This window comes from Drosophila simulans, chromosome 3R (assembly GCF_016746395.2).
Source record: "Drosophila simulans strain w501 chromosome 3R, Prin_Dsim_3.1, whole genome shotgun sequence".
NCBI lineage: Eukaryota > Metazoa > Arthropoda > Insecta > Diptera > Drosophilidae > Drosophila > Drosophila simulans.
In genome coordinates this window covers 4906825-4930481 of record NC_052523.2, presented here as the reverse complement: position 1 = coordinate 4930481, position 23657 = coordinate 4906825, and the positions used below count along the sequence as shown (strand labels likewise).

At 42.0% G+C, this 23657-nt stretch overlaps 1 protein-coding gene across 4 annotated transcripts in view; it reads right to left on the bottom strand.

Moving 5' to 3' along the window:
- Positions 1-854: 854 nt before the first annotated feature.
- The window catches only part of LOC6727208, a 31469-nt gene continuing 8666 nt past the window's right edge, over positions 855-23657 (bottom strand). Inside the window, exons 3-15 of one of the 4 annotated variants that reach the window (XM_039294595.2) lie at positions 20189-20336; positions 17090-17331; positions 6655-6777; positions 6432-6569; positions 6167-6304; positions 5991-6079; positions 5412-5539; positions 5208-5327; positions 4994-5139; positions 4746-4920; positions 4369-4685; positions 3792-3989; positions 855-3726 (exon numbers count right to left, since the gene is read on the bottom strand). In XM_039294595.2, the coding sequence (XP_039150529.1) occupies positions 3623-3726; positions 3792-3989; positions 4369-4685; positions 4746-4920; positions 4994-5139; positions 5208-5327; positions 5412-5539; positions 5991-6079; positions 6167-6304; positions 6432-6569; positions 6655-6777; positions 17090-17331; positions 20189-20336 (2066 nt within the window). In that variant the 3' untranslated portion in view covers positions 855-3622. The remainder of the gene's footprint in view (positions 3727-3791; positions 3990-4368; positions 4686-4745; positions 4921-4993; positions 5140-5207; positions 5328-5411; positions 5540-5990; positions 6080-6166; positions 6305-6431; positions 6570-6654; positions 6778-17089; positions 17332-20188; positions 20337-23657) is intronic. The other 3 variants (XM_039294596.2, XM_039294597.2, XM_039294598.2) reach the window with 3 other exon arrangements.

Here is a 23657-nt window from a genome sequence, read left to right as displayed (position 1 = left end):
CAGCTTAGCTCCACGGACGCCATAAGTATTGGCCCATGATCATTCCGGCTGTCCAATGGAATCTGTGGCATTTGATTCTCCACATGCCGTTGATTGTTTGGACGGTTCGATAAGTCATGGAGATCTTTATCGCTGTAGGCGATAAACGTACGGCATAGGTGCCCGGACCAACTTAAACCGCATACCATCGTTTCGAAGTAATATGCTCCGCAGGATTTCGGAGGCGAAGCGATATGTCCACAACAAGGATATAGCCAGGAACCTGTGCGTCCTATTGACATCGCACATCATTAACCCGCAGGGTTTGACCTACAGGGCAGCGCTGTAATCTTACCCTAACGTCCTGGCTGAACGGAGACTAATTCATCTCGCGCAACTTTCAAGCTGGAAGTTTTAGGTTCTGCATTGCAGAAGTTCTTAATTGCATTAAGAAAACGTTTCCATCCCTTTTAATAACAGTATTTGAAATTAAGTATCTTTGTATTAAAAATTGCTCTTTATAAACGGAAAAATGAAAATCTGAAAAAATTGTTATTATTGGTCCATGGTTTCTCCTCACTCTAAGTGACGGGTCGGATGTTTCCAGGCTCATGGCATTGATTAAGCCGCTCCTCTGCTGCAGGCTTAAATTCGGAAAGCCTTTTTGAATAAAAGTCACAGCTCAAATATTATGATGATTATCGACTACCGAAGTCAGAGGATTGTCAATTGTTATATCGGAGAAAGTTTGTATAATTACGCTTATTGTTTCATATTTCGAGGATTTGGCATATGTACAAATTAAGAATCTGCTTAAACGCCAATTGCCCTTGACTTCCCAAGTTTACTCGCCTCAAATAAAAATACATAAGATATATATTTTTAATTAGTTTGTATTTGTATTTATATTAGCTTAAAAAACAAATCCAAACAAGGTAAGAACACAGTATTCAAAACATTCAATTATTGACGAAAATTGCATACATATTTCTTCACACACATGAACTAAACCGACGGCATAATTACATTCATTTCCTTTCTGCTTGCTTCACCCGTTAAAATAGACAATTAAAATTATTTATAAAATCGCATTGAATATAAAAATCACTTATTTCTAATGCTTAGCGTTCACACTCAAATGGAGCAGCCACGCCCACAAGCTGAAGCGGCCGCCCATCACACATAAGTCGACTGCAGTTGGCCATACACAAAAACTGGATAAAAATTCAAGCGTTGATTTGTCTATTTACAAAAATATGTTTTTGCTTGGTTTGGATTTATGTATGTTTGGTTTTCCGTTTAATTAGATAGCAGTTTTTAGAAACGTTCGAATACATTTGTGGAGACCGTTTGGAACATCAATAACACGCTAAGTAGACAACTTAGGCTGGATCCTGAAGCCGATTCAGAATTCGAAGAGGGGAATGGATGAATGGATGGAGGAGGGGACAGTAAAGTGTCTCAGTTTAACAATTGCAAAATAAACCAGAAAAGCGGCTACCAAATGGAATTTGAGTCCTGGCTGATGGAGGATGGGCTTTAAAACTGTCCCATGACTTGAAGTATTATTCGATATTTCGTTTGACTCAAGTGTCTGCGGTTTTCTTCTTTAAAATGCTTTTATTATTATTTAATATGCTCGTATTTACGTTTTAAAAGCTGACAACAAATGGAAATGCCTATTTAAAGAGAGGTACACTCAAAAAAATGTTCAAGCACAGCGTCTGCCACTTCGTCCGATCATCATTGTACATCATTTGTACATCTCATCTCGACTACTGATTTGTCTGGCCACAACGATATGGTGTGCTGCTGCTTCTGCCTTCCTGTTTCCGGTTCCGCTTCGGTATTTCCGTTTCACTATTAGGTGTCGGCCTGCTGTTCGAGTTTATGATTCATTATCTTCGTATTTCTATATAAGTGTTGCTGAATGTATACATAGTATTTAGAAAGTAACCCATATCTTACTCATCCGTACGCCACTGCGCGTATCGGTGTCCTGCCCGCCGAGTCGTCGGTTCCCTAGCCACAATCCTTTCGTCCTTTAGCTAACTAGGAATTAGTTACATATGTATACACACACCGTACCGCGTACCGGGGTCAATTCGCATTACATTCGCTATTTACATGGAACTCAAAGTTACGCTTCATAAATTTTGACTAGTTGCCTTGAAGGGGTCTCTTCTCTCTGCTTAAGTCCTGGCTACTCCTTAATTGGTTACTCGTTACGATACTCGTTATTAGTTCGCTTAGGTTTTCGTTTTGGAATTTGCGCAAAATGATTGCTTACTACATCGAGAGAAAAATGCTAGTTTTTGAAATCCTTTGGATACACTTGATCATCATTAATTCCTCGCTCAAACCCTAGCAGATGTTGTCTGTTTGTTCTGTTTCTCAACTGCAAACGCAGTCCGTTGTTGTGCTTCTATCAGAGATTTACACAGTTCTTTATTCTAGACCTATATCACCGCTTAATTGTCTTAAACACTCTAATTATTTTAGCATCCTTCGCTACCGACCTGACACCATCTGTTCTCCATTCGTTTGGTTGAGTCGTGAGTTCATCTTTGTTTTTGTGTTGTGTTGTTTTGTTTGTGTCTTACAAAGTTAGTTGATTGATTATGAAAGTGGTGTGCCTCTACTTATTAAAGTTGCTCGAATCTCTCACTTTCCTTACATGCCTACGTGTGTATGCTTGCCAGTATATATAACTATTACAATGAATCATACAATATATGCGTACTTTGCAAGGTATTAATTATGTATTATGAAACCAATGCGATCCTATGCAAAACGTTATCCATTATATATACTCGTATGTATGTATGTATGCACGATTTTGCGTTTTTGTACATAAAAATATATTGTTTATTTATGCCATATTTATTTATGCTGAGCTGCACGCAGCGTAATAATCATGGAGTGGCCAACCATCGGCCATTTGCTTGTTTGTACATTTTGAAAGCATCGCGAAATCGGACTTTCTCCGAATACATTTCACATTTATATTGTATAGTTTAAAATGTTCTGGCTTTGTCCTGCATCTCATATGTACTTTGTTGTAGGAAACATTTCGGAAATTATATATAAAAAATACATGTCGTACAACACACTACAAGATGATTTCTAAAAACAAAACGAAGAAGCTTTTAGCTTGTGTTCGTATAGTTCTGATGTCTTTTCTCTGGTTGGTTTTATGTTCTAAATGCTATACTATAAATTAATAGCATTTGCAGCATACTTGCGTTAATAGTGGCGCTACTTTTAGTAATAGACGCGTTTTACTAGGCCTAATACAAATAGCGCTGACCTAAGGCTGTATTGCAAACCATTTTCCATATTGTGTGCTCCTGCGTGTCTTAATTATCGAAATCTCGTTTATTTTAAGCACTTAGAACTAAACAAAAGTGTGTATCATTACTAAAGAAAAAAACAATACATTATATACAGCCAAACCAGCGCGAAGTGGTTCGATTTCGCCTTACACATACTACACGAAATATACAATAAGTCTTAGATGTGTCTTGTATACATGTCGATCATAATGGGATTTGGTTTCGGGGTGATGTATACGTAGCGCTTTGGCTTGTCACGCTTAGGTGCCCACATGTGTCTACTTGTAGTTCCTGCCACTTGTTGTCCCTCAGCTGTGCAGCTGAAGCCATGACGCCATCGCCATCGCCACCAGGAGCAGCCAGTTGGCCAGATGAACTTGTGCGGCACTGGCGCCAGTTTCGCCACATTTACCTGCGTTTTTTGGATATTCGAAGCGTTATGTTTCTGAATTTCAGTTAGTTCGCGCAATTACTCACCCAAAACAGACAGGTTGGCCTCCAAATGGTGATCGGGCGGCTTCTGAGTGCCGCGATAGCAGGCATCGCCCACTACCAACTTGGCAGCCGTGCCCTCCGTGGGTCGATAGGTCAGGCACACTCCGTGCTTGCTGCCCTTGTGGCGCGCTATGATGTAGAAGGTGCTGTTTTCGCTCCAGGATCCGTGGCAGGAGTACTCTGGACATAGACAAGGAAAGAATGTTATAAATTTCATTCCATCATTCATATTACTGCATTAGAAAGGTGTAAAATCAATTCTATCTGCAGTAAAAGAACTTCTAAGATAAATAATTACTAATTTGTGCTCTTAAATCAAGGAGTAAGATTGCGAGCAGTGTTAACTACTTAAACATAAACTATACAAATGTATCTAATGATTCTTGAGAACACTCCGCTCATATCATAACCAAAATCGTTTAAAGATATTCAGGACTAAGTGAAAAGTGAATATATGTACTAGGCTTCAACTGAATCGTGACGATAAGGAATCTATCAAATGCTACATGGGCAAAGTGTCAACATAGATTACACCCGCAGTTAGGTGACATCCACTCACCCTCTTCACCATCCACGCTGCACAGCGGACTAACGTCTATCAAGTTCTCCGCCGTACAGCCCACCCAGAGCTGCCGCTGGGCATTGTAGTTGGGCACACAGCCGGGAACATCACGTCTATTCCGCGTGGCCACGAATCCCACGCTTGTATCGCTGCTGTTGACCTTTTCCAGCACCAACGCCTCCTGCTGCTGCTGCTGATGCTCCTGCGGATCCTTGGGTGCGTTGCGGCGACTACGAACGGGCAGGCCTCGGGTATTGGCATGCCAGGAGCCGCGCTCCATGCGCTCCGCGTTTCGGAAGCTCAACGAACTGTGTCTGTAACCATGGAAATAGATTGAGAAAAGTCAGAGGTGGCGGCACACACAGAGCACATACCCTTTATGTCCGAAATTTCCCGAGTCAGCGCCCTCGTGGTGGTGATGTCCATGGCCCAGATGCGATTTTCCGTTGTGATTGCGCTTGTGGCGCGTGGCCAGGTACGGCGGTCCGATGGCGCCACGTAGCGAGTAGATGCCCTCCATGGGACAAATGGCCAAGTCCGGATTGCTTGCTAAAGAGCGACATAAACAAGCGTTTGAGAGAGGAGACTCGATAGAGGCGGCAGGCGAGTCAGTGCAGCTTACCCAGCAAGGTAATGTAGGCCATCTTATTGATGTCAAAGTGATCCGGTGCACAGGCATCCTCCAGGCGAATGGCAGGCTTGCCGGTCTGTATCTCGATGACGAACGTGTCCCGGCGGTAGAACATCATGCACATGAATCCCGATTGGCTGCCGGCGGACAAGGGGAGCGGACATTGAATTCGCTGGCTGGGTTTTTTCAATTTGGGGCCACTTACCACCCGGTGGTGTAGTGCACCACGGCCATCATTTCTGTCGGCGTCTGTTTATTTATTTGCTCGCACAGCGCACGTGTCTCCATATAGCCGTTGGGCTTAATAATGTGCACGGACCCGTCGCTGCAAAGTGGAAGTTCGGGTTCGGGTTCAGTTTCGGTTTCGATTTTGGATGACAACTTGGCCACAGGCCTGATTGCTACTCACTTGGAATGATAATTGTAGACGGCATTGCCCATGAGGGCATGCCAGTGGCGGGGTCCCTTGAACCACGCCGGGAAGTCGCAGCGCTCGGCGATGGGCGGTTTTCGCAGCGACATGATACGTGAGCCGACCTGTGGGCGGCAGTTAGTTGGATTAGGAACTGGGCGTGGTCGTTGAACACTCGAAATACGAGTGCGCTTATGAACATCTCATTTCAGTATTCAAAATTAATTTTCTAACTTCCAAACTGGCCGTAAGCGAATTCAAAAAAAAATTATTGAACGGCGTTGCTTAATAAACAATCGCTTAAAATAAAATTAAATTAGAGTACAGGATCTATTTATAGGTTTTGTTAATAGCCGTCCTGCTTTTTAACAATACTATAGGTTGTAAAGAGTCCAGAGTTTATTACTCGATATACTATTATTTATTCCATTAGAACTTTAAAATATATAGATGCTTTTGAAAGACGAAACAACTAAATCATTTCTTCGAGTGCAGTTAAGTGAAATGGTAGAGGAACAGGGTGAGGCACTTTCGCAGTGGGAGTGGGGCATCTGGATGGGTGTGGAAAATGCTTACCTCGGCACTGTCTAAGCCATTGCAAGTGGCGTCGCCGGATTGGGCCAGCTTATATTCGGCATCCTTGGAGCTGAGCATACTGGGTCCGCCTGCAAAGGGTACGAGTGGGTACGGGTATTAGGGCCCGAACAAAAGTTCATCCTGTTTGCCCGGGGGCTGGCTGGGATGCTGCTTACCCATCAGCGAGGAGATTTTCTCGTAGACAAAGCAGCGGTAGCGCTCCTCGTTCGAAATGGCGTGATGGTGCGAGACGAGACCGACCAAGTAGCGTGAGTTGCCGTCCTTCCAGGTTGCCAGGCAAGTCAGCTCCTCGACTGCAGGAGCACCAGCACCGAAAAGAAAGGAAGCAAGAAGGAAGGAAGGAAGGACGTTCGTCTTGAGCTCCAGCCGGGCACAGAAAGGCGATGAGTCATTGGCGCCTGCGGAGGAGGCGGTACTTACCCGTACTCTCGGTGCCCTGGACATCGGGACAGGCCTGGAAGCTCAACAGGAGGCGGCTCTCCTCCGTGCAGCTCTCAATGTTGGACACCGGCGACTTGCACTCCCCGTGCCCGCGATTGTACGTGAAGATGAAGGGTCCTGCGAAAGATATGGATGTAGATCCCCCTTGGCAAAGTCCCTGAAGTGCCCCAAGTTCCAGGCGGGGCTTGGGCAGCCTACTCACCCTTGAGCGGACACTTGACCGGCTCGGCGCTCTCCCGGAAAAGCGAGTAGAGCAGGGCATCGCCCGGAATCTGGTCGCAGAGATTCTGTAAAGTCTCACGGCCCTTGCAAAAGTCTGGGGGACATGATTATTTTAAAAGCACAAATAAAAATTCAATTAATGCAAATCGCAAATTAGATGGTCGTTGAACACAGAACACATAGAAGTAGGAAAAAATAGTAGTAGTAGTAGTTATAGAAGTGGTGGTGGTAGTAGTAGCAGTATTAGTAGTAGAAAGCAGTAAGGTTTTTAGTGGGAGCAGAGTAGGTAAGTAGTAAACTGTACTAAGTAATAGCAAAACATTAAAGTAAGGGCATGGTTGAAAGGAAATCAAGTCTACAAAGGGCTAGGGATGTGGAAATTATGTTTTATATATATTTTTATTTTTTGGTTTTGCTTTTTTTTCAACTTTTCGTTGAGTGCCGCACTGGAAGCTGCCCTGCTGCTGGGCTATTGGGATGTTGGACTGTTGGGCTGTTGGGATTTCTCATGCGGGGCCATCGCCAAGCATGCCATTTAAATTGCACAGAAATTTGTTTAATTAAGTGGCCGCTGATGCCGATGGTCCGGGAGAAAATTGCGCAAATAAATGACGAAATGGAGCTTTAAATCAGCAAAAATGTCGCAAGTCGAGCGTTGCGAGTTGCTTTTGCTGTGCGGAAAGGCAAAGGCAACTTGCCACCGCGGTCATGCCCCCAGCGTGGAGCTTCCAGTGCGGCACCGAGTGGAGAAACAACAACAATTTCTGTGGAAATGTGTAAAAAGCAGCGGTAAGTACAATACATAAGTAAGATAAGTATGTAAGTTCCAGAAAAATACAACAAAAATGTATAGGAGACAACAAAGAAAGAAAGAGGCAAACAAACCAAAGGCGGTATAAGGAACAACAAACCAAAGACTTATGACGTTCACAGAAATAACTTAAAGACAAGAGTTTTTCATTTTCAGCGGCGCTTCCTTGGGCTGTGGAACTGCACTGCCCAACTTCTGTATTGTAAACTCAACTGAAAGGCACGACACGTTCATAAAAAAATAACCGAAAAGCAAAAACACACACTTGGTTCATCTTGTTCTTCCGGCTCTGAAACCAGAAGCACGGGATCTGGATGGGTTTTGGATTGAGATTGAGATTGGGCTTGGGATTGGAATTGGGTTGGGTTGGGTTGGGTCTTGTGGTGGGGGGCAGGTGGAACAGAGGCAATTCAGGTCGTAAAATAATGTTAGTGCCTGGTAGGGCCGTATATAAGGTAGTTGTTGCTAGAGCAAGCATAACATTTGAATCAACTAAATAATAATAATAATAACAAACATTTACTCATGATGAATAAATTGGGTAATCGGTGGTTTATGGTTTCTTTATGGCAAACGCGAGAGATATATGTGGCATATATATGTATATGGCATATACATGTTCTTTTGGTAAAGGGTCCTCTCTTTTTCGTTTTCTTTTTACTGGTAAGAGTTGTAGAGTTGTGGGTGTAAAGTTAATTGTAACTAAAATCCGTTTCGTATAAGTATACACCAACAGATACTGATACAGATACAGATACAGATATGGGCATAATATATACATAAACACATTCAGGCATTGTTCTCAACAGTACAAAATGTTTACAGCTAAAAAGACACACAACAAACGGTTTCGTATTCGTATTTGGTTTTTATTCAACTTTTCTTTCAGCAAATTGAATTGTTTCAGTTGGTTTCTTTAGCATTACACAGGCTACGGCAAGGAACTCAAAAACAGGCACACGCAGAGTCGCAAAAAGAGTAAAATAATTATGGAAAAAGTACCAATTACGTATGTAATATGTGTGGTGTAAAAAGCCAGGATATGCAGGATACACTCGGGTGTAATCGACTGTATTGGGTAGATGGGTGGACGGGATTTCAGGTTTTCAGGTTTTCAGCTTTTCAGGACCGGCCTTGTGGCGTTTTTGAGTAATGATTGTAATTAAGTAGCAACTACACTTTATGAGTTATACAAGGCACAAAAGAAAGGTGTAGAGTGGGCGTGGCAGTGTGTGAGTGTCGTGTGTCATGTGTGTTTGTGTGGTGTGGGTGTCGGATGTTTTTCATATTCACTTTTGAGTGGGAGTACATGTATGTGTTTGTGTGTGTGTGCGTGTATGGTCAAATACTACGGAGAAGCGTTTGTAGCATATATATGGGAGTATATCATGACAAGGCAAAAAACGACATCACAGACATGGAAAAACGTAAGAAAAAAATGTAAAATAAATTATAATACTTTTGCAGTTGGTTTTCGGTATTCTCTTTACGATTTTTTTGGTAGTTTTTTTTTTTTTGTTTTTTGTTTTTGTATTGCGGTCAGACGGACCGTTAAGCGCAGAGTTATATTAGATAGCCGGGCTAAATTGCAGTATACAGCAGAGTATGGTGGCCCAAAAAACAATCTAACGCACACGCACAACACGAACAACAATGATAAACGAGAGACACACACAGCTAGGAGGAGGAACAACAAAGGATTGAACCAACCAACGAACTAACGAACGAACGAACGAACGAACAAACGACACAATTGTAACTTATGAGTAACCGAGAGCAGAAATTGTTGAGTTTCATGTTAAAATTACATTAATTAAATTACACACATGTATGTACAGAGTACAGAGTAGGGAGTACCGACTGCACTGAACTCAACCGAACAGAACAGAACACAACAGAACGAAGCTGAATGGAAACTAATTAAACAACAACAAAGCAACTGAGGAAACCAAAAAATCGAAACAACCAAAGCTGGGGAACCGAACTGAAAAGGACACAAACACGGACACACAGAAAGGAAAGAACAACACAGAATGGTGAACCCATAGAGCAAATAGTAGTACGAATAGTAGTAGTAGGGTAGTAGTAAGGTAAAGTAGTAGTAGGTTGTTAGGTTAGGTAGAATGTAGTAAGAAGAAAGTACAATAAGTAATTGATAAATGAGACAATTATACTAGCGGTCACCGGGCAGCCCATCCCAACATTTCATCATCATATCATCATACAAAGATGTACTCGATATTGTATAATCGTGGCTAGATATGTACATATCATATCATCACTTTGCCGTGGTTCGTTATCTTTCTTCTTCTCAATTTTTCTTTCTCACAGGCATGTGCAAAGGAGCACAAAATTTAGCTGAAATCCTTTCTTGTTGACATCCACGAAATTGAATTAGAAAACAAAGTATGACAGAGAGTAGGTAAAGTAATGAGCGCATGGCTTTCTATACAGATGTGTCTCGAATTCGCTTTCGTAGGCTCTATGGAAACCAGTGAATTTTCCTGTTTAAATCCTTTTTTCTTTTTTTTTTAAGCGAAAACAGAACTCAAAAGCGGGAGTTGTGATTGGGGATTGTGGTGGGTAATTCGGGTGCGGTTGGGTGCATTTTGGGGATCGGACAACTGAAGGAAACTTAACAAACCGGTAAATGAAATTTGAAAGGCATTCTTTTCGAAATGGAATGGGCATTTGGGTATTTGGGTTGTACGATTTCCAAGAGCTTGGCAGACTCGATCTGATTAGGTAAAAAACAAGGCATGAATTATATCCAAAAAACATTATTAGCCATAATAAGGAGATTTACAAACCGTTCGCTCGGATCACAATCAAATTTGAAGCTTAAGAGAGGAAACATTGGTGAACTTAGAGGTATGGAGTTGTATATTACAAGTGTGTTTATGTACATCTCTTCATGCACCGCTACCAATCTTGGAAATCCTACTTTCAACTTCGTCACAAGCCGAAGCTCCAGATTTGGGTTAATCTTCATTTGGTTTACTTTAAAACTCGCTCATGGTTTTACTGTACAAAGTTGATGATGATTTTGTTAGCAGTGGATTAATATAAACATTAATAATCATAATCATGTACAAATACAAAGAGTTATATATAATATTCAAAAAACAAAATCAAAGCGTCTCAATTGGTGACAACGAACAGTATCTCAAAAGTAACTCAAAATCAAATCAATCAGTAGTAAATATGTATGTAAGTATGTATGTACCAACAAACAAACACAATTAAATATCTGTACAAGAGAATATATGGAATTTGGACCTTTATTTACAGCGTTGTGTGTAATTGTAATTGTTATTGTCATTGTTCATATTCACATTTCTACAACTGTCGTTTACGTTGAGGCCATCGCCTCTGATTCTGATTTTGATTCGGATTCAGATTCAGATTCAGATTCTGCTTCTAAATCAGATTATCATTCCGAATCGAATTCCGCCTCTGCTGATGATGATTGTTTTATGTGTGGCTACGCGAACTTATTGCTTGCAGTTCTGTCGAATTTGGCTTTAATGCACGAGGCTAGTTTATGGTATGCAGCCCTCCTCTACACTCCCCAATTACCCAAAAATATCCGTTCGGCAAGGGGCCACGGAGGCTAGACACGCAAAGATAAGTGAGCCGGGCATAAAAATAATAAATAAGTATCAACAAAATACAGAAAACACAAAACACAGAGCCTAACCGTAGCCGTAACCGTAACAAAACAAGGCATACAAATTAAGACGAATGGGGTTTATGGCACGAATTTTATGCGCATACAATACTAGGTACAAATAGACGTGTATCCAACAAATTGACAATGGAACCGAACCGAGGCGGATGGCAAATAACCGGGCCAAAACGCCACCGACCAGGATGGTCTGGATAGCTTGGATGGCTTGGATGGGCTGGATGGTACGGGGACCACGAGGAGCCCGAACGAGGAGCGACAACAAATTAATAGAACAATCGGGCACACCGACGACAACGGAACGGGCAAAAAATGAATGAGCACATAAAATATTGCATAAATAAATGAAATGAATTGAAATGAAAATGGCAATGTGAGAATATACGTTGTATGTGTGGGTCATGGCGGCGGCGGCAGCGGGGTGTGTGTGTGCGTGTGTGTCCACGCCGGGAACACACAACAACAACAATTGGCAACACGGTGTGTGTGTTTGGCCAGGAGCGTTGAGAGATTTTCTTTTTCGCCCACACTCCAACACGCCCCGCCCCTTCTCGTTTTTGTTGCGGGCCAGGACCCGGGGAAAACACTCGAAATTGGTTGACACCCCGGGCGCCTGACGCCACTGAATCGCCCCGGAATCGGAATCCGGAATCCGGCTCCGTTCCCGGGTGTCCCTAGGTAAATAAGTTTTTATCCTCGGTATTCGGTATTCGCGCTCTATATGTACACACACACACACATACATATGTATGTACACGCGGCGAAAACTGTACCAACTCACGCAGGCCCCGGAAAAAAAGGCGGAACACGAAGGAAAAGTGGGCACATGAAAATGCCAAAAACTATATAAAATAAAATAAAATAAAACTCGGTGTCGGACTAGGATCGGGGTTGAGTTGGGTTTCCTGCGCCTCCCGGCCCCACTAACAAATTACCCAGTCAACGTCCAGGTGGAAACTCCCACCCACCCATCCACACACACCGCTCCTCTGCACCCACACGCACACCCACTTGCACCCACTTCCACCCCCAAATGGAATGGCAATGCCCTGTTACGTGTGCGTGTTGTTATTGTTGATGGTTTTCCCTCACCACTTTTTTTTTCCGCTTTTTTGCTTTTCCGAAGCGGGCACAAAAGGCATGGCAAACATTTTTACCGACATTTGATTAAATTTAAATATTCTTGCACCGAAATTGGCGAAAGCATGTCCTGTTATGTTGTAACACCAAATAACATAATACAAATTATGAGGGCCCGAGGAATGCGAGTGGGCGGCGCTGAACGCCCAAAAAGATAAACTCATAATAAAATGGCCAAAAGAAACTGGCGGAAACTGCGGCGAACGGAGATGATTGTTGAATATTTTGGTGGAAAAATGTGAAAAACGAGAACTCAAGTAGAGGGCGCCCGCCTCCTCCTCCTCATGAAAGCGCCGAGTGCTTGGATGCCGTAGTTTTGCTTAATTATTTTAATTATTTTCATATACCGCCTACGCTTCTGCGCTGCAATTAAAACGCTGCGGCCTGGCCTTCATTGAGTGCCCATCACCCCGGCCAAGGCTTCATTTTTTATGCCCGGGCTTTTTCCGCTTTTTGCTTGCTTGCTGGCGGAGTGCAGGTGGAATCGCAAACAGGAGGCATTCAGGTGGGTGGCCGGTGGGGAAATTGGTATGCAAATGCTGCCTGGCAGCCCGTCACCGGCTACACAAAATGTCTGACTAAAAGCGCTCGCAAAAAAGCGGTAAACATAATTAAGGGGGGCAGTGAAGATTGGGAAAGATTGGGGCGGCGGCGGATGGCTGAGGGGTCGAGTGGCTAGTGATACTCGTACTATCGTGTGTAGTTTGTACTCGAAAATGCAATTTAAATGGCAGTTAGCAAACGCCCCGAAGTATGCAATTGCTTTTGATGGCTCGCATTGGATTATCATTGATGCCAATGAATCGAAGGATTCAGGAGTCGGGCAGCAGACTCGTTCATTTGATTGGCAGCTCGCTTACACGCACTTTGCTCGCTTGGGCACACCCATGGTCGAAATAATAGAACTTGACACGAAGTTGTTTTTATATATCTATGTTTTTTTCTTTTAGGAAGTTAATTTAAGAGTACATTCAATTGATATTCAAATGAATGAATTTGATCTATATAATAGCTTTAGATTCAACTTGCCTCGAGTGAACCTATTATTTCGAACGAGAGTGTAGTTTCGCCAGTGTGTGGAAAACCTTCCATATCCTTTGATGCCCGACACGAGTGAAAACGACACTACATTAGCCTTATAGCAATTAACAAGGCTTTCCCTGCTAATCCCGTATGTACAAGTTTTCAGTAATTGAAACTGTCGACTGTCTAAGCCCAATTACAGTCTGCCAAGCCAGATGCAGATACATTGTTTCCCTGTGTGTGTTTGCTGTGGGCCATAAAAATGACTGAAACTGTCGTAATTGAAAGCAACTTTATTATGCCGTTGCTGGAAATCTCAATTTAAAGGCCTTAATATGACCGAAATGCATAGGATGGGTCCTTGCAGCGTTTTCAGCTTTCAGTTTTCCATTTTCCGTTTTCAGTTCTCAGTTTGCCGAAGGGCTTGCTCTTTTATCCAAAGCTGAAATTTAATCTCGTGTTTGTGTGCGCGCTTGTGTGACAATCTAAACAAATAATGATTTAATAAAGAACAGCACACACGCACACGCAATTCCATTGTACTATTGATACCATTGTTTTACGGTCTGCTAATCAAAACCAACTTGACCCCGCCCCCTCAATCGGAATCAAAATCGGGGCGTATGGGTGGTGGTTGGGCGGCGGGTCGGACGGGGGGATCCCCTGAATTATAAATGAGACCTAAAACTCTCGTTTAATATTTAAACAAAATCAAATCAAGGAAAAAAGGAAGGCAGGCAGCCAAGACTGCCAGTCAGGCAGTCAAACAGTCAAACAGCCAGACAGTCGGACTACTGGAGTTCCAGCTCGAAAATATCAAGTGGAAAATATCAAAATAGAGGGGGGCGGGCGGCTGGGTGGCGATGGGCGTGGCGCGTGGGTGGGCGTTTTTCAAATGCGAAGCCAACTGTCTGACTGACTGCGCTCTGCTCTGGGCCAAGAGCTCGCCACTTAAACTAATTTGATTTCTATTGAGGCAAACAAATAATAAATAATGAATTTACATTTCTATGCGTGTCCGGGTGGATTGCGGCGTTGCCATGACGGATCTGGATCTGGAAGCTCGTTTTGAGCTTGAATCTGTATCTGTATCTAAGTCCGACTAAGGGAGAGGTTAAGTGAGCATGTAAGAAGGTCGAGCGGTGGCGGTGCAAACTGCATTATGTGCCAATGAGATACTTTTATGCCGTCTCTATTTTCTATTTTCCCCGGTAATTAGGTGCACTAGCAGCTCGCTACCTGATTAAGAACTAAGGGGATTACAGCAATTAACAGCGAGTTATGGATGCGAATAAAATGTTTGCAGCTGGTATGGATGGTTGGATGGATGGATGGATGGTTGGATGGATGGGTACTTTCGCCAGGAATAATTGCTGCGAGTACTCCGAGTCCCGTCGGAATGAAGTGAAAACACTTTGACACTCGGTGTCAAGTTTCCAATTTCCATTTTCGACCTATAAATAAATCATGGGCGGGCGGGTAAAGTTAAGTAAGTGGGTTGTGAATGTGATGCCAGATAAAGCGAAAAAATAGGATGAACAAACTTAGGCAATAATTCTTCGACAGCTCGCCAAAGTACTGGAACCTATTGGAAATTCAATACGCTCAACCGTCCGACATTTGAATGGGTACGTTTTTGGGAAACTGGTCCAAGACTTCAATACTCCGCATTGGTTCTGTTGGATCGTCGTGTTCTCGGGTCCGGTGTGCTTGGTCTTTGGTCTTTGGTCTTTGTCATGATTTGAGGTGAGATTATTTACAGATGAGTAGATGAGTCGCATCTCTGGGTCGCAACTAAATACAAGTTTGTTTTGTAAATACAGATGTGTGGGTGCTCATTTGGGGTTCGGATTGCTTTGTTTGCTATACAGAACTATACAGAACTATACAGATGGGAACAAACGCGAAACGAACTGTACAAAAACTTAGCTGCGGCTGGTAAAAATGTACAAAACTTCAAATATGCAAATTTCAAAACCAAAATCCAATCAAATTTCTCGTGTGTGTGTGCGTGTGTGTGTGCACACACCTCAGTTGGTTATTATTCATCTCTCTATATTTGAATCAAATACACACTGGCACACACTCTCGCACACGTGTTTTAACTTTGAATTGCTCCAAATTGATTTGTAGTTTTAGTTTTGGCTTGGGTTTTAGTTTTGGTTTTAGTTTTAGTTTTAGGTTTTCGAGAGATCTGTTGTTGGAGTGGTTGGAAATGTTGAAGTAAGGAAAATATACATATCATATAAATATTGAATAGAGTTTGCAAATATATATGAGTATATATTTAGATATATGTAAATGTTTGGTAATAAAAAATGGTTATGGAACAAACAATTTCATTTTTCAGTCTCATGTTTCTTTTTTGTTTTTTTATATTACTTTTTATATATTTACAACATTTTTTCGCTTGTATTTGGGAATTATTTACAGTAAGTTGGAACTGAAAGAGCACAAACCGAAAAAGAAACTGAACGGAAATAGAGAGAAACAAAGGTTCTTAACTAAAACTGGTTATAGTTTCCTGTTTTGCTTTTCCCTGCTTTTGATTCGAATGGGGTTCCGCCTTTTGGTTCCGATTCAATTGGATTTGGAATTAGAATTAAATACGGCCGCGCTGCTTTCTTTTGTCTAGATGGTTTTCGTATTCAGAATCTACTGAGTGGAGTAGAGTAAGCCTAGTTGTTTTGCTTTGGCCCTCGGCTTTGGGTTCTGTTTTTGGTTCTGATTCTGGATCGGATTCAGTTTCAGTTTGGCTTTAATTGGTGGCTCTGTTGGGAGGGGTTAATCTGCTAATCCGCTAATACGCTTGCAAATCGCAACTAAGTAGCTTAATTGGATTGGCACTAACATTGGGTATTGGTTAATATTTATAGTGGTAGCTTTCGGGATAAATTGCAACGTGTGTATGCTGAGGGAAATATACAATTCATTTTGGTTTTGTTATCGGTTTTCTAGGTGGTTATATATATATTTTTGTGGTTAGATATGTACTTCTTGTTGATTGATACATTGAGTGGTTATTCGTTGTTGATTGATTGCTTGATTGCTTGATTAAAGTGAGGTGAGTTCGAGATTTACAGAGAGAGAGGTAGAGAGAGGACCCTTGCCATGACAAAAGTAAACAAAGTTGAGTTATTTTTATTCATTTGGTATGCAGAGTAATTGTTGTTTGAGACTATTTACAAGTTTGGTTTGGTTTGTTTTCATTTTTTTTTTTTTGGTTTTGTTTTGTATAAGTAACAAAAAATTGCATCAAAACTCATACGAGAACTGAAACCAAAACTAAAGTTACTTCGAACGAAAGAAAAAGAAGAACAACCCAATATAACTTATCGGAAATACCGAAAAAATTATTCAAAATCCTGCGTTTGTTTCGTGTGTGTGTTTTCAAAAAGAGTTATAAAAATTGAGAACGCATTTTCATCATTTTTTTTCGATTTTTTTTTTGTATTTTTTGTACTTGTTGCTTTTCAGTTGGTCATTGGAGAGAACGAAAAACTTTTGTATTCTCGTTTTGAGTGAAATGAAAATAGCGCTTAAATGATAAGGTTAGGTTAGTCATGTTGGTTAACTAAGGGAGCATTTCGAAATATGTAATAATAGGTTAAAATGATAACAGATAACTGGTATTTTGAGATAGCGAGTTAGGAGATAGAGTCTTGTATTTTCATTTAGTTTGCTTGCTTTGCTTATAACTTATTTTAGAGAGAGAGATAGAGATATATAGAAAAATATAAAGTTAATGCTTACAATCATTCATATCGTCATTGGATCTCATTATGTACTGATCCGATGAAGATAGTCTTGAATGCCCGTTCGTATTGGGATGAGCTCCCCCCCTATGATCACTTTGTTTATTAGAGCTACGCATCGCCAGTGCAGATGGGTTCGACTGATGCATATACATACTATCACCTTCGCACTCACTTTCTTTATATTGGAGCACATTTTTATGCTTCTCATAGATAACCAGGCAACGATGACATCCTTTCCTAAAAGAGTTTTTGGTTGCAACGAAAAGTTTTGTATTCGGTATCGGTAGTTGGTATATATGGTTCATTGTTTAACGTATATTCTATATGGTATATTGTATAAGGTATATGGTATTGCTTGTGTATATGCTATTATGGTTGTGTGGTTCAAAATACTCGAGTTTATTGCTTCATGTTGGGTATTAGTATTAGTATTTCTTGGTTCGGTACTCGGTGGTGCGGGATGTGTTGGCTTGTTTTCGGGTTCTTGGCGCAATCGGCAAATAAAGTGGTTGGTGGTAACTAGGACTAAGACTTTGACCGGGCATTCTGCAAGTCCCTCCGTGAGTTTGTGTGAATGGAAGGCATCGGAAATGGAGGTTCTTATGTTTTGGGCGTAAACTGGGTGTAATAGCGAAACCCCTTTGCCTAGTTTCGAATGTCGTTTTATTTACTGTTGCCGAATATGTTATAATCCCGGAAGTGTGTCCCAAAGTCGAAACTAGAACATACCGTTCAAGGATCTTAACGGAGTTACTTTTAGCTTGATTCGACTTTGCCCACTTTTTTTTTTTTGTTTTTTGGTTACAATCGATTGAATGGTTGATTACTAAGTTGATGTTATATTTCGAGTAGAAGTAATTAAATGATCATCGAAAGGAACTCAAAGGACGTACACTGAATAACGCAAGAAACTCACAAAATATATGTTGTTGAAAAGTGATGTAAAAATATTCTGAATACATATTTATTCGTACTGATAAGCAGATAACGTATCAAAATAAACAGTTTCATCTTGGGTTTGTTTGATATTTGATTGTGGTTGGGCTGAATGTGGGGTTTCTGTTGGATTCCTAGTTCGTAAGATACAGTAGATGGGGCTCGGTTTGGTTTCGATACATATGTTTACGATATTTATTGGTATACGACAAAAACTTGTACAGAGCAAAATGAATGGAGGCCGGAGGAGAGGGCGTGGCAAAAAACGAATTAAATATGTATACAATACCCGCCCTCGCCTCCAGCAGCACAGCAAAAAGGCCAATACTATTTAAAGAGTAAAAGTAAGGCAGCGGAAAAATCAAAAAACATTTTCACATTTCAGCTACAACGGAAAAACTTAGCTTAAAGGTAGGATTATTCATATGTTTATTAAGTATTCATAAGCATAAACATGGCAAAACAGAAAATTCAAAATACATAAACTCCGCTTTGGGAAACTTAATGTTTTGCATTTTCTTTGTTTTTACTTTTTGGTACTTCTGATTCTTTTTCCCCCCATTAAGGAAGCAGCTTAAAAGGGTTTTAATTGTCTTTCGCATTGCTCTTTACGGCTAAAAAACATTCGTACGAAGGAAAACAAAAGAGGAATTCCAGACCAAAGCGAAAGGAATGGCATGGAAATTCGCAGGACAAAAAGCAATTTTCCTTAAATGTCTTTGGTTTTCGTTTCGCATCGTATCGTATCGTTTAAATGAAAAGCCATCGGAAAACGGGCAGCTACAAACAGAGCTGCTAAGTAGGAGAAATGCTTGAGTAACACAGATACAGAGTAGTCAAAAAGGCAGTTCTCTAAATTAAAAACACAATATACAGGGGCACGTAAAAAGTTTGATTTAGTTTTTAGCTTGTGCTACTGAGCATTTACAACACGAGTGGGGGTGGGGGAGGGGGTACACAAACACAGGCACGGATCGGTTCTCTATATCGATATATGTAGGTATATGGGAACTCTGAGATAGATGGGCTCTGGGTGGTTTTTGTCTTGGTACATGACTGCCTCTTGTCAAACATCCGAATTACGAGCAGCGCGCTGCCTCCAAGAAAGTGCCCGGCACCCGGAGAGCAGATGGAGTGCGGATGGATTGCGGAGGACATGGTGCGGCAAACAAAACTCGGCTCGACTCAAACCCGTTTCAAAGGCAAAAGTTAAGAGCAGCAGCTGGCAGGCGGCGGCAGTGGCAGCGGCAACATCAACAACAGCGGCAACGACAACGTTAGCGATAACGTTGACGACAGGTTTCCCTGCGACAGTGTGAGTGTGGAGGTACACTGGGAAAAAAACCTGCGAGTGCATCTTCTTTTGAAACAATTGAGCTCTATGCTGTATTCAGTTTTCTTAAAACTCAATAATATCAAGAATAAGTATGCAATGAGGAAAGCATTAAAGCTTACCATATTAATATACCGTTGAAAAATATCCTCACACAATTAAAATTCATATATACATAAGTATAAAAGTATCTTATAAGTGAAAATTAGTTTAAACTGCCTTTCAAATGACTATAGCTTCATAAGTTTGAAAAAAATACTACACACGCACTCAAGCTAATCTATTTTGAATTTAGAAGAGTAAATGCTACAACCTTACTGACATTTTCTCCCGGTGTACCTCAGTTTAAGACGCCTCCTTGCCGGTGTCGATGCCGATGTCGCTCACCCCTTGCTGTTGTCTTTGGCCGGCACTCCACTCGCTTCGATGTGCTGCTGACTGGCTTCTTTTTAATGAGGTTAGTTCGGCGTTTTCCCGCCCGCGCGCAGCGTCCTCAGCCTTACCTTAACACATTTTACCGAGCACACACACCTTCTCCGTCAGAAATGAAAACTTATTCAATTATAGGCACTCCTCGACAAAGGGACCAACACAAAAAAAATGCATATGTGGGGGAAAGTAAACCAGAACATCTCATTTTCCTCTCGGCCTGTGCCAAAAACGTACGAAATGGTAGGTACAATGTTCGCTATATTTCGCCAGCCAATGGACCGAGTATCGGGTTGAGATGTTAGCATATTGTTAGCGGGTCGAAGCGGGACGCCAAAGGCCCCAACGTGGGCGGGGGGCATTTTGGATTATCCCGGACGGAGAGTTGGTACTTACTCGTCGACAATCAGATATTTGTTACCATCGGAGGCCGCACACCTGCCGCGATAGCTGAACTGGGAGCCCTTGATGTGTATGGATTGCTGATAGCCGGACAGGAACCAGGAGCCCTCCCATCTCGCCGGAAATGTGCAATTTGTGGGCGCTGCAAGCCAAAAAACACAGTAATAATTTATTAATAAACGACTTAACCATTAATGCATTAAGATATTATATTCCAATTGCCTCCCCGTGGACTGCAGCCATACATTCATGTGAACATGAGAGTATGTATTTTGGTCGTATGGTTGATGTGGCCTCAATTGCGTTCATTGTTCATTTAAGAGCCGTATAAAAGAGCAACCGCAATCTTTCCCACTGAAGTGCGTTTGCAGGCATATTTATTTACCAGCCAGCACACAAAAGGCACTTGCTTATTGATAAATTTAGATTTCGGTTGGCCACTTTCTTCGCCTGCCAGTCTGCTAGTCTTCTAATTGTATTGTCAAGTTTCGGTGCCAAGATTTGTGGCTTTTTAATTTGTAAATTGTTTCAATTATTATTATGATTGTATTTAAGTGCGTGCGCATAAGGGCCGCAAATTTACGACCCGCTGTCAGGAGTGCGATATTCGGATACTTGGAAATTGGGTAGGGGTAGGTAGGGTAGGGTATTCGGGCGTTTTAGGGGTGGGCCGGCGCATAAATAAGTTGAACAAGCCAGGCAACCAAAAACTGCTCGTAATAATAATAATGTCGCACACAGATACGCACACACACACACACACTCTCACATTCGCACAGTGGCAGCAAAACTACCGAAATGGCAATTGTGAATATTAAAAAAAAGGGAACTAAACTGAACTGAACTGAACGGAAAAGAGAAATGGGAAAGGCGAAGCCAAAGTATAGAGAAAGAAACGTAAACGGAAAGTTAGCTAACGGCATGCCACACTCGCACACACAGGCAATAAGTACTATATCCCATACAATGGGTATAGACCCGCACACGGATACATATAGAAAATGGTAAAACCACCCTCTGAGCCACACATATAGCTTAATGTTTGGGCACGATTGGCAGTGGCAGCGGCGGCAGCGGCAGCAGGGAGCTGCAAGTTGGGATAAGGGTGGTGGCCAGAACCGGGAAAAGGAACGGGAACGGGAACAGGAACAGGAGCGGAGACGGTGGCGGTAGCGGAGATGGAGATGCCAGTCCTGATGCCGATGGGCGGTGGGTGAGGCCAACTCGGAACTGGCAAGTCGCAGATGGAGATGGAGATGGAGATGGAGCTGGAGGACGGTCCGAGTTCGGGCTACGCATTCAAATACAGAAAACTCGCAAGGAGAGACGAATGTGCGCACCCGAGCCAGAAACAGAAACACAACCCAAGGCACAGAGTCGATGTGCAGGCAAAAAAAAAACACACACTAAGGAATCATTGAGTGGAAATATAGCTAGATATATTTGCTAATTTTAATAAAAAATAAACTTCTGGATGTGCATGTTCCAATACTATTCAACTGTTTGCAAATTACTGTGTAATTTTAATTATTATAAGTTTATGTTACTGCTGTTAAACTAGTCTAACTATATTCAAAAATCTTTAAAAATCTATTATAAATGGCCAATAGATTAACCTTGGACTATTTCAACTGTTTCGATATTTTTTTCAAATATTTTTCTACATTCTTTTCAAGACATACATATATTTTCAATAATAATCCTTAGGCAAGGACATCATAGCAAATGTGTGCTTATAAATATGATCAATAATGTTTAATTCCATGTAAAAGTATAAAAATGAAGAAATCATCTGTGAATTTGAAATGCATGCATTTTAGCTGCAACCCGTTTCTTTAAGTGCAGTAACAGCAAGAACTACAACGGCAGGGCAACACGGTGGCACACTCACACTCGCAGGCCGTACTTACAGCGATACACATTTTATTTTATTATTCCTTTCCTTTCTTTTATTCTACTTGTTCCTTGTTGATTCCACTTTTTCAGCTTTTTCTGCTTTTTGTTTTTACATTTGCGGCAAACAAAAGGTACTCATGCGCAGGATCAGCGCAGCGCTCTGAACTCTGAGCCCCAACTGAGCCGCTGCTCAGACCTCCGACTAAAGTCGAACATATATATCTGGCTATAGCCAGCCATACACTTACACAATATATGAGCACTCGTATATGTGTGTGTGTGCTGTCCAATGACTTGTGCTTTTTACGGGCCGCACTCGCATTCGCCTGGCTGTCATAATGCGGCCCATACGCACAGCGGGCTGCCTGTTGTGCGAAAAGTGTAGCATACTTTGCCGGGCAGCCACCGCCCCGAACGAAAGTCCGGGAGTCACGGGGCTCCGGAACCGGGAGCGAACCCGGAACGTGGTCCCGAGAACCCAAAAAGCCGAAACTCGAAATTCGAAGCCCGAAAACCACCCCCCGCCGACGAATAATTGTTTCGCCAATTTTAAGTACCGTGAATAATTTTCCAACATGATTCAATACTTTTGCCTGAGTGCCGCAGCGAGCAGGGCCATTGTTGCTGCCGCAGCACAAATGTCGAAGGCAACGACGCGTCGTTGCCCTCCGCCCTTAATTCGCTACCCCTGAAAAATATGCTGCAGGACAAGCTTAAGTAAATACAAGCTGAAAGCAAATATACGACATAGACCACGACCGACTGACAGACAAGCGTACAAATGCGTATAGACAGTTGAAATGACGGACGCGAAAAGCGGGCACGGGGCTTTTCAGATATATTTTCGGTGTGTTTTTCGTTCGGATTAGAGTGGCTCAGCAAGAAGCGCACGGAGCGGGGGAGTCAGCATTCGGATGCTGGGATGGGGGAATGAGGAAGCTTAGGCAACAACAAAGCGAAATGGGGAAAGCACGAAATAAAATACATATGCTCAAAGAGTTGCTCCTCACAATGGATCCCCATAAAGCGACAGTAATCAGGTGCATTAATCAAAATAAATCTCGGGGATCTGTGACATCTGCGGAAGGGAGCGAAGGTATCCGAGGCGACTTTTCCGACACATACACGTGCTAAACAAGATGCAGGAACTGGGACAAGCGCCACGGAACCGAGATCTTTCATTGGAAGTGCCTAGCTCTAAAATGTAATTTGATTTGCGTGGGATAAAAGGGTGTATCATGTAGATTTGTACAATATTCATTCTATTACAGCTGTCTTTATGGTATCGTATTTTAAAGGACCTAAAGTCTACAACTCCCGAAATGGCTTTTGTGTCCTGCTACATTTGAAAGTAATAATTCCGAATAAGGATCGAAATTATCGGCCATTACTTTTCCCCCAGTATTCAATTAAGATTGACAGCGGGAATATTTAACACGATTTTAATTATGCACCACTCCGTCATTTGTGGTTCCTGTTATGACAAGCAATTTCCTATCGCAGCAGCGTGCACTTATCTTATACATTCACGATGATCTATAATGACAACTTCAACGCGCTAACAACT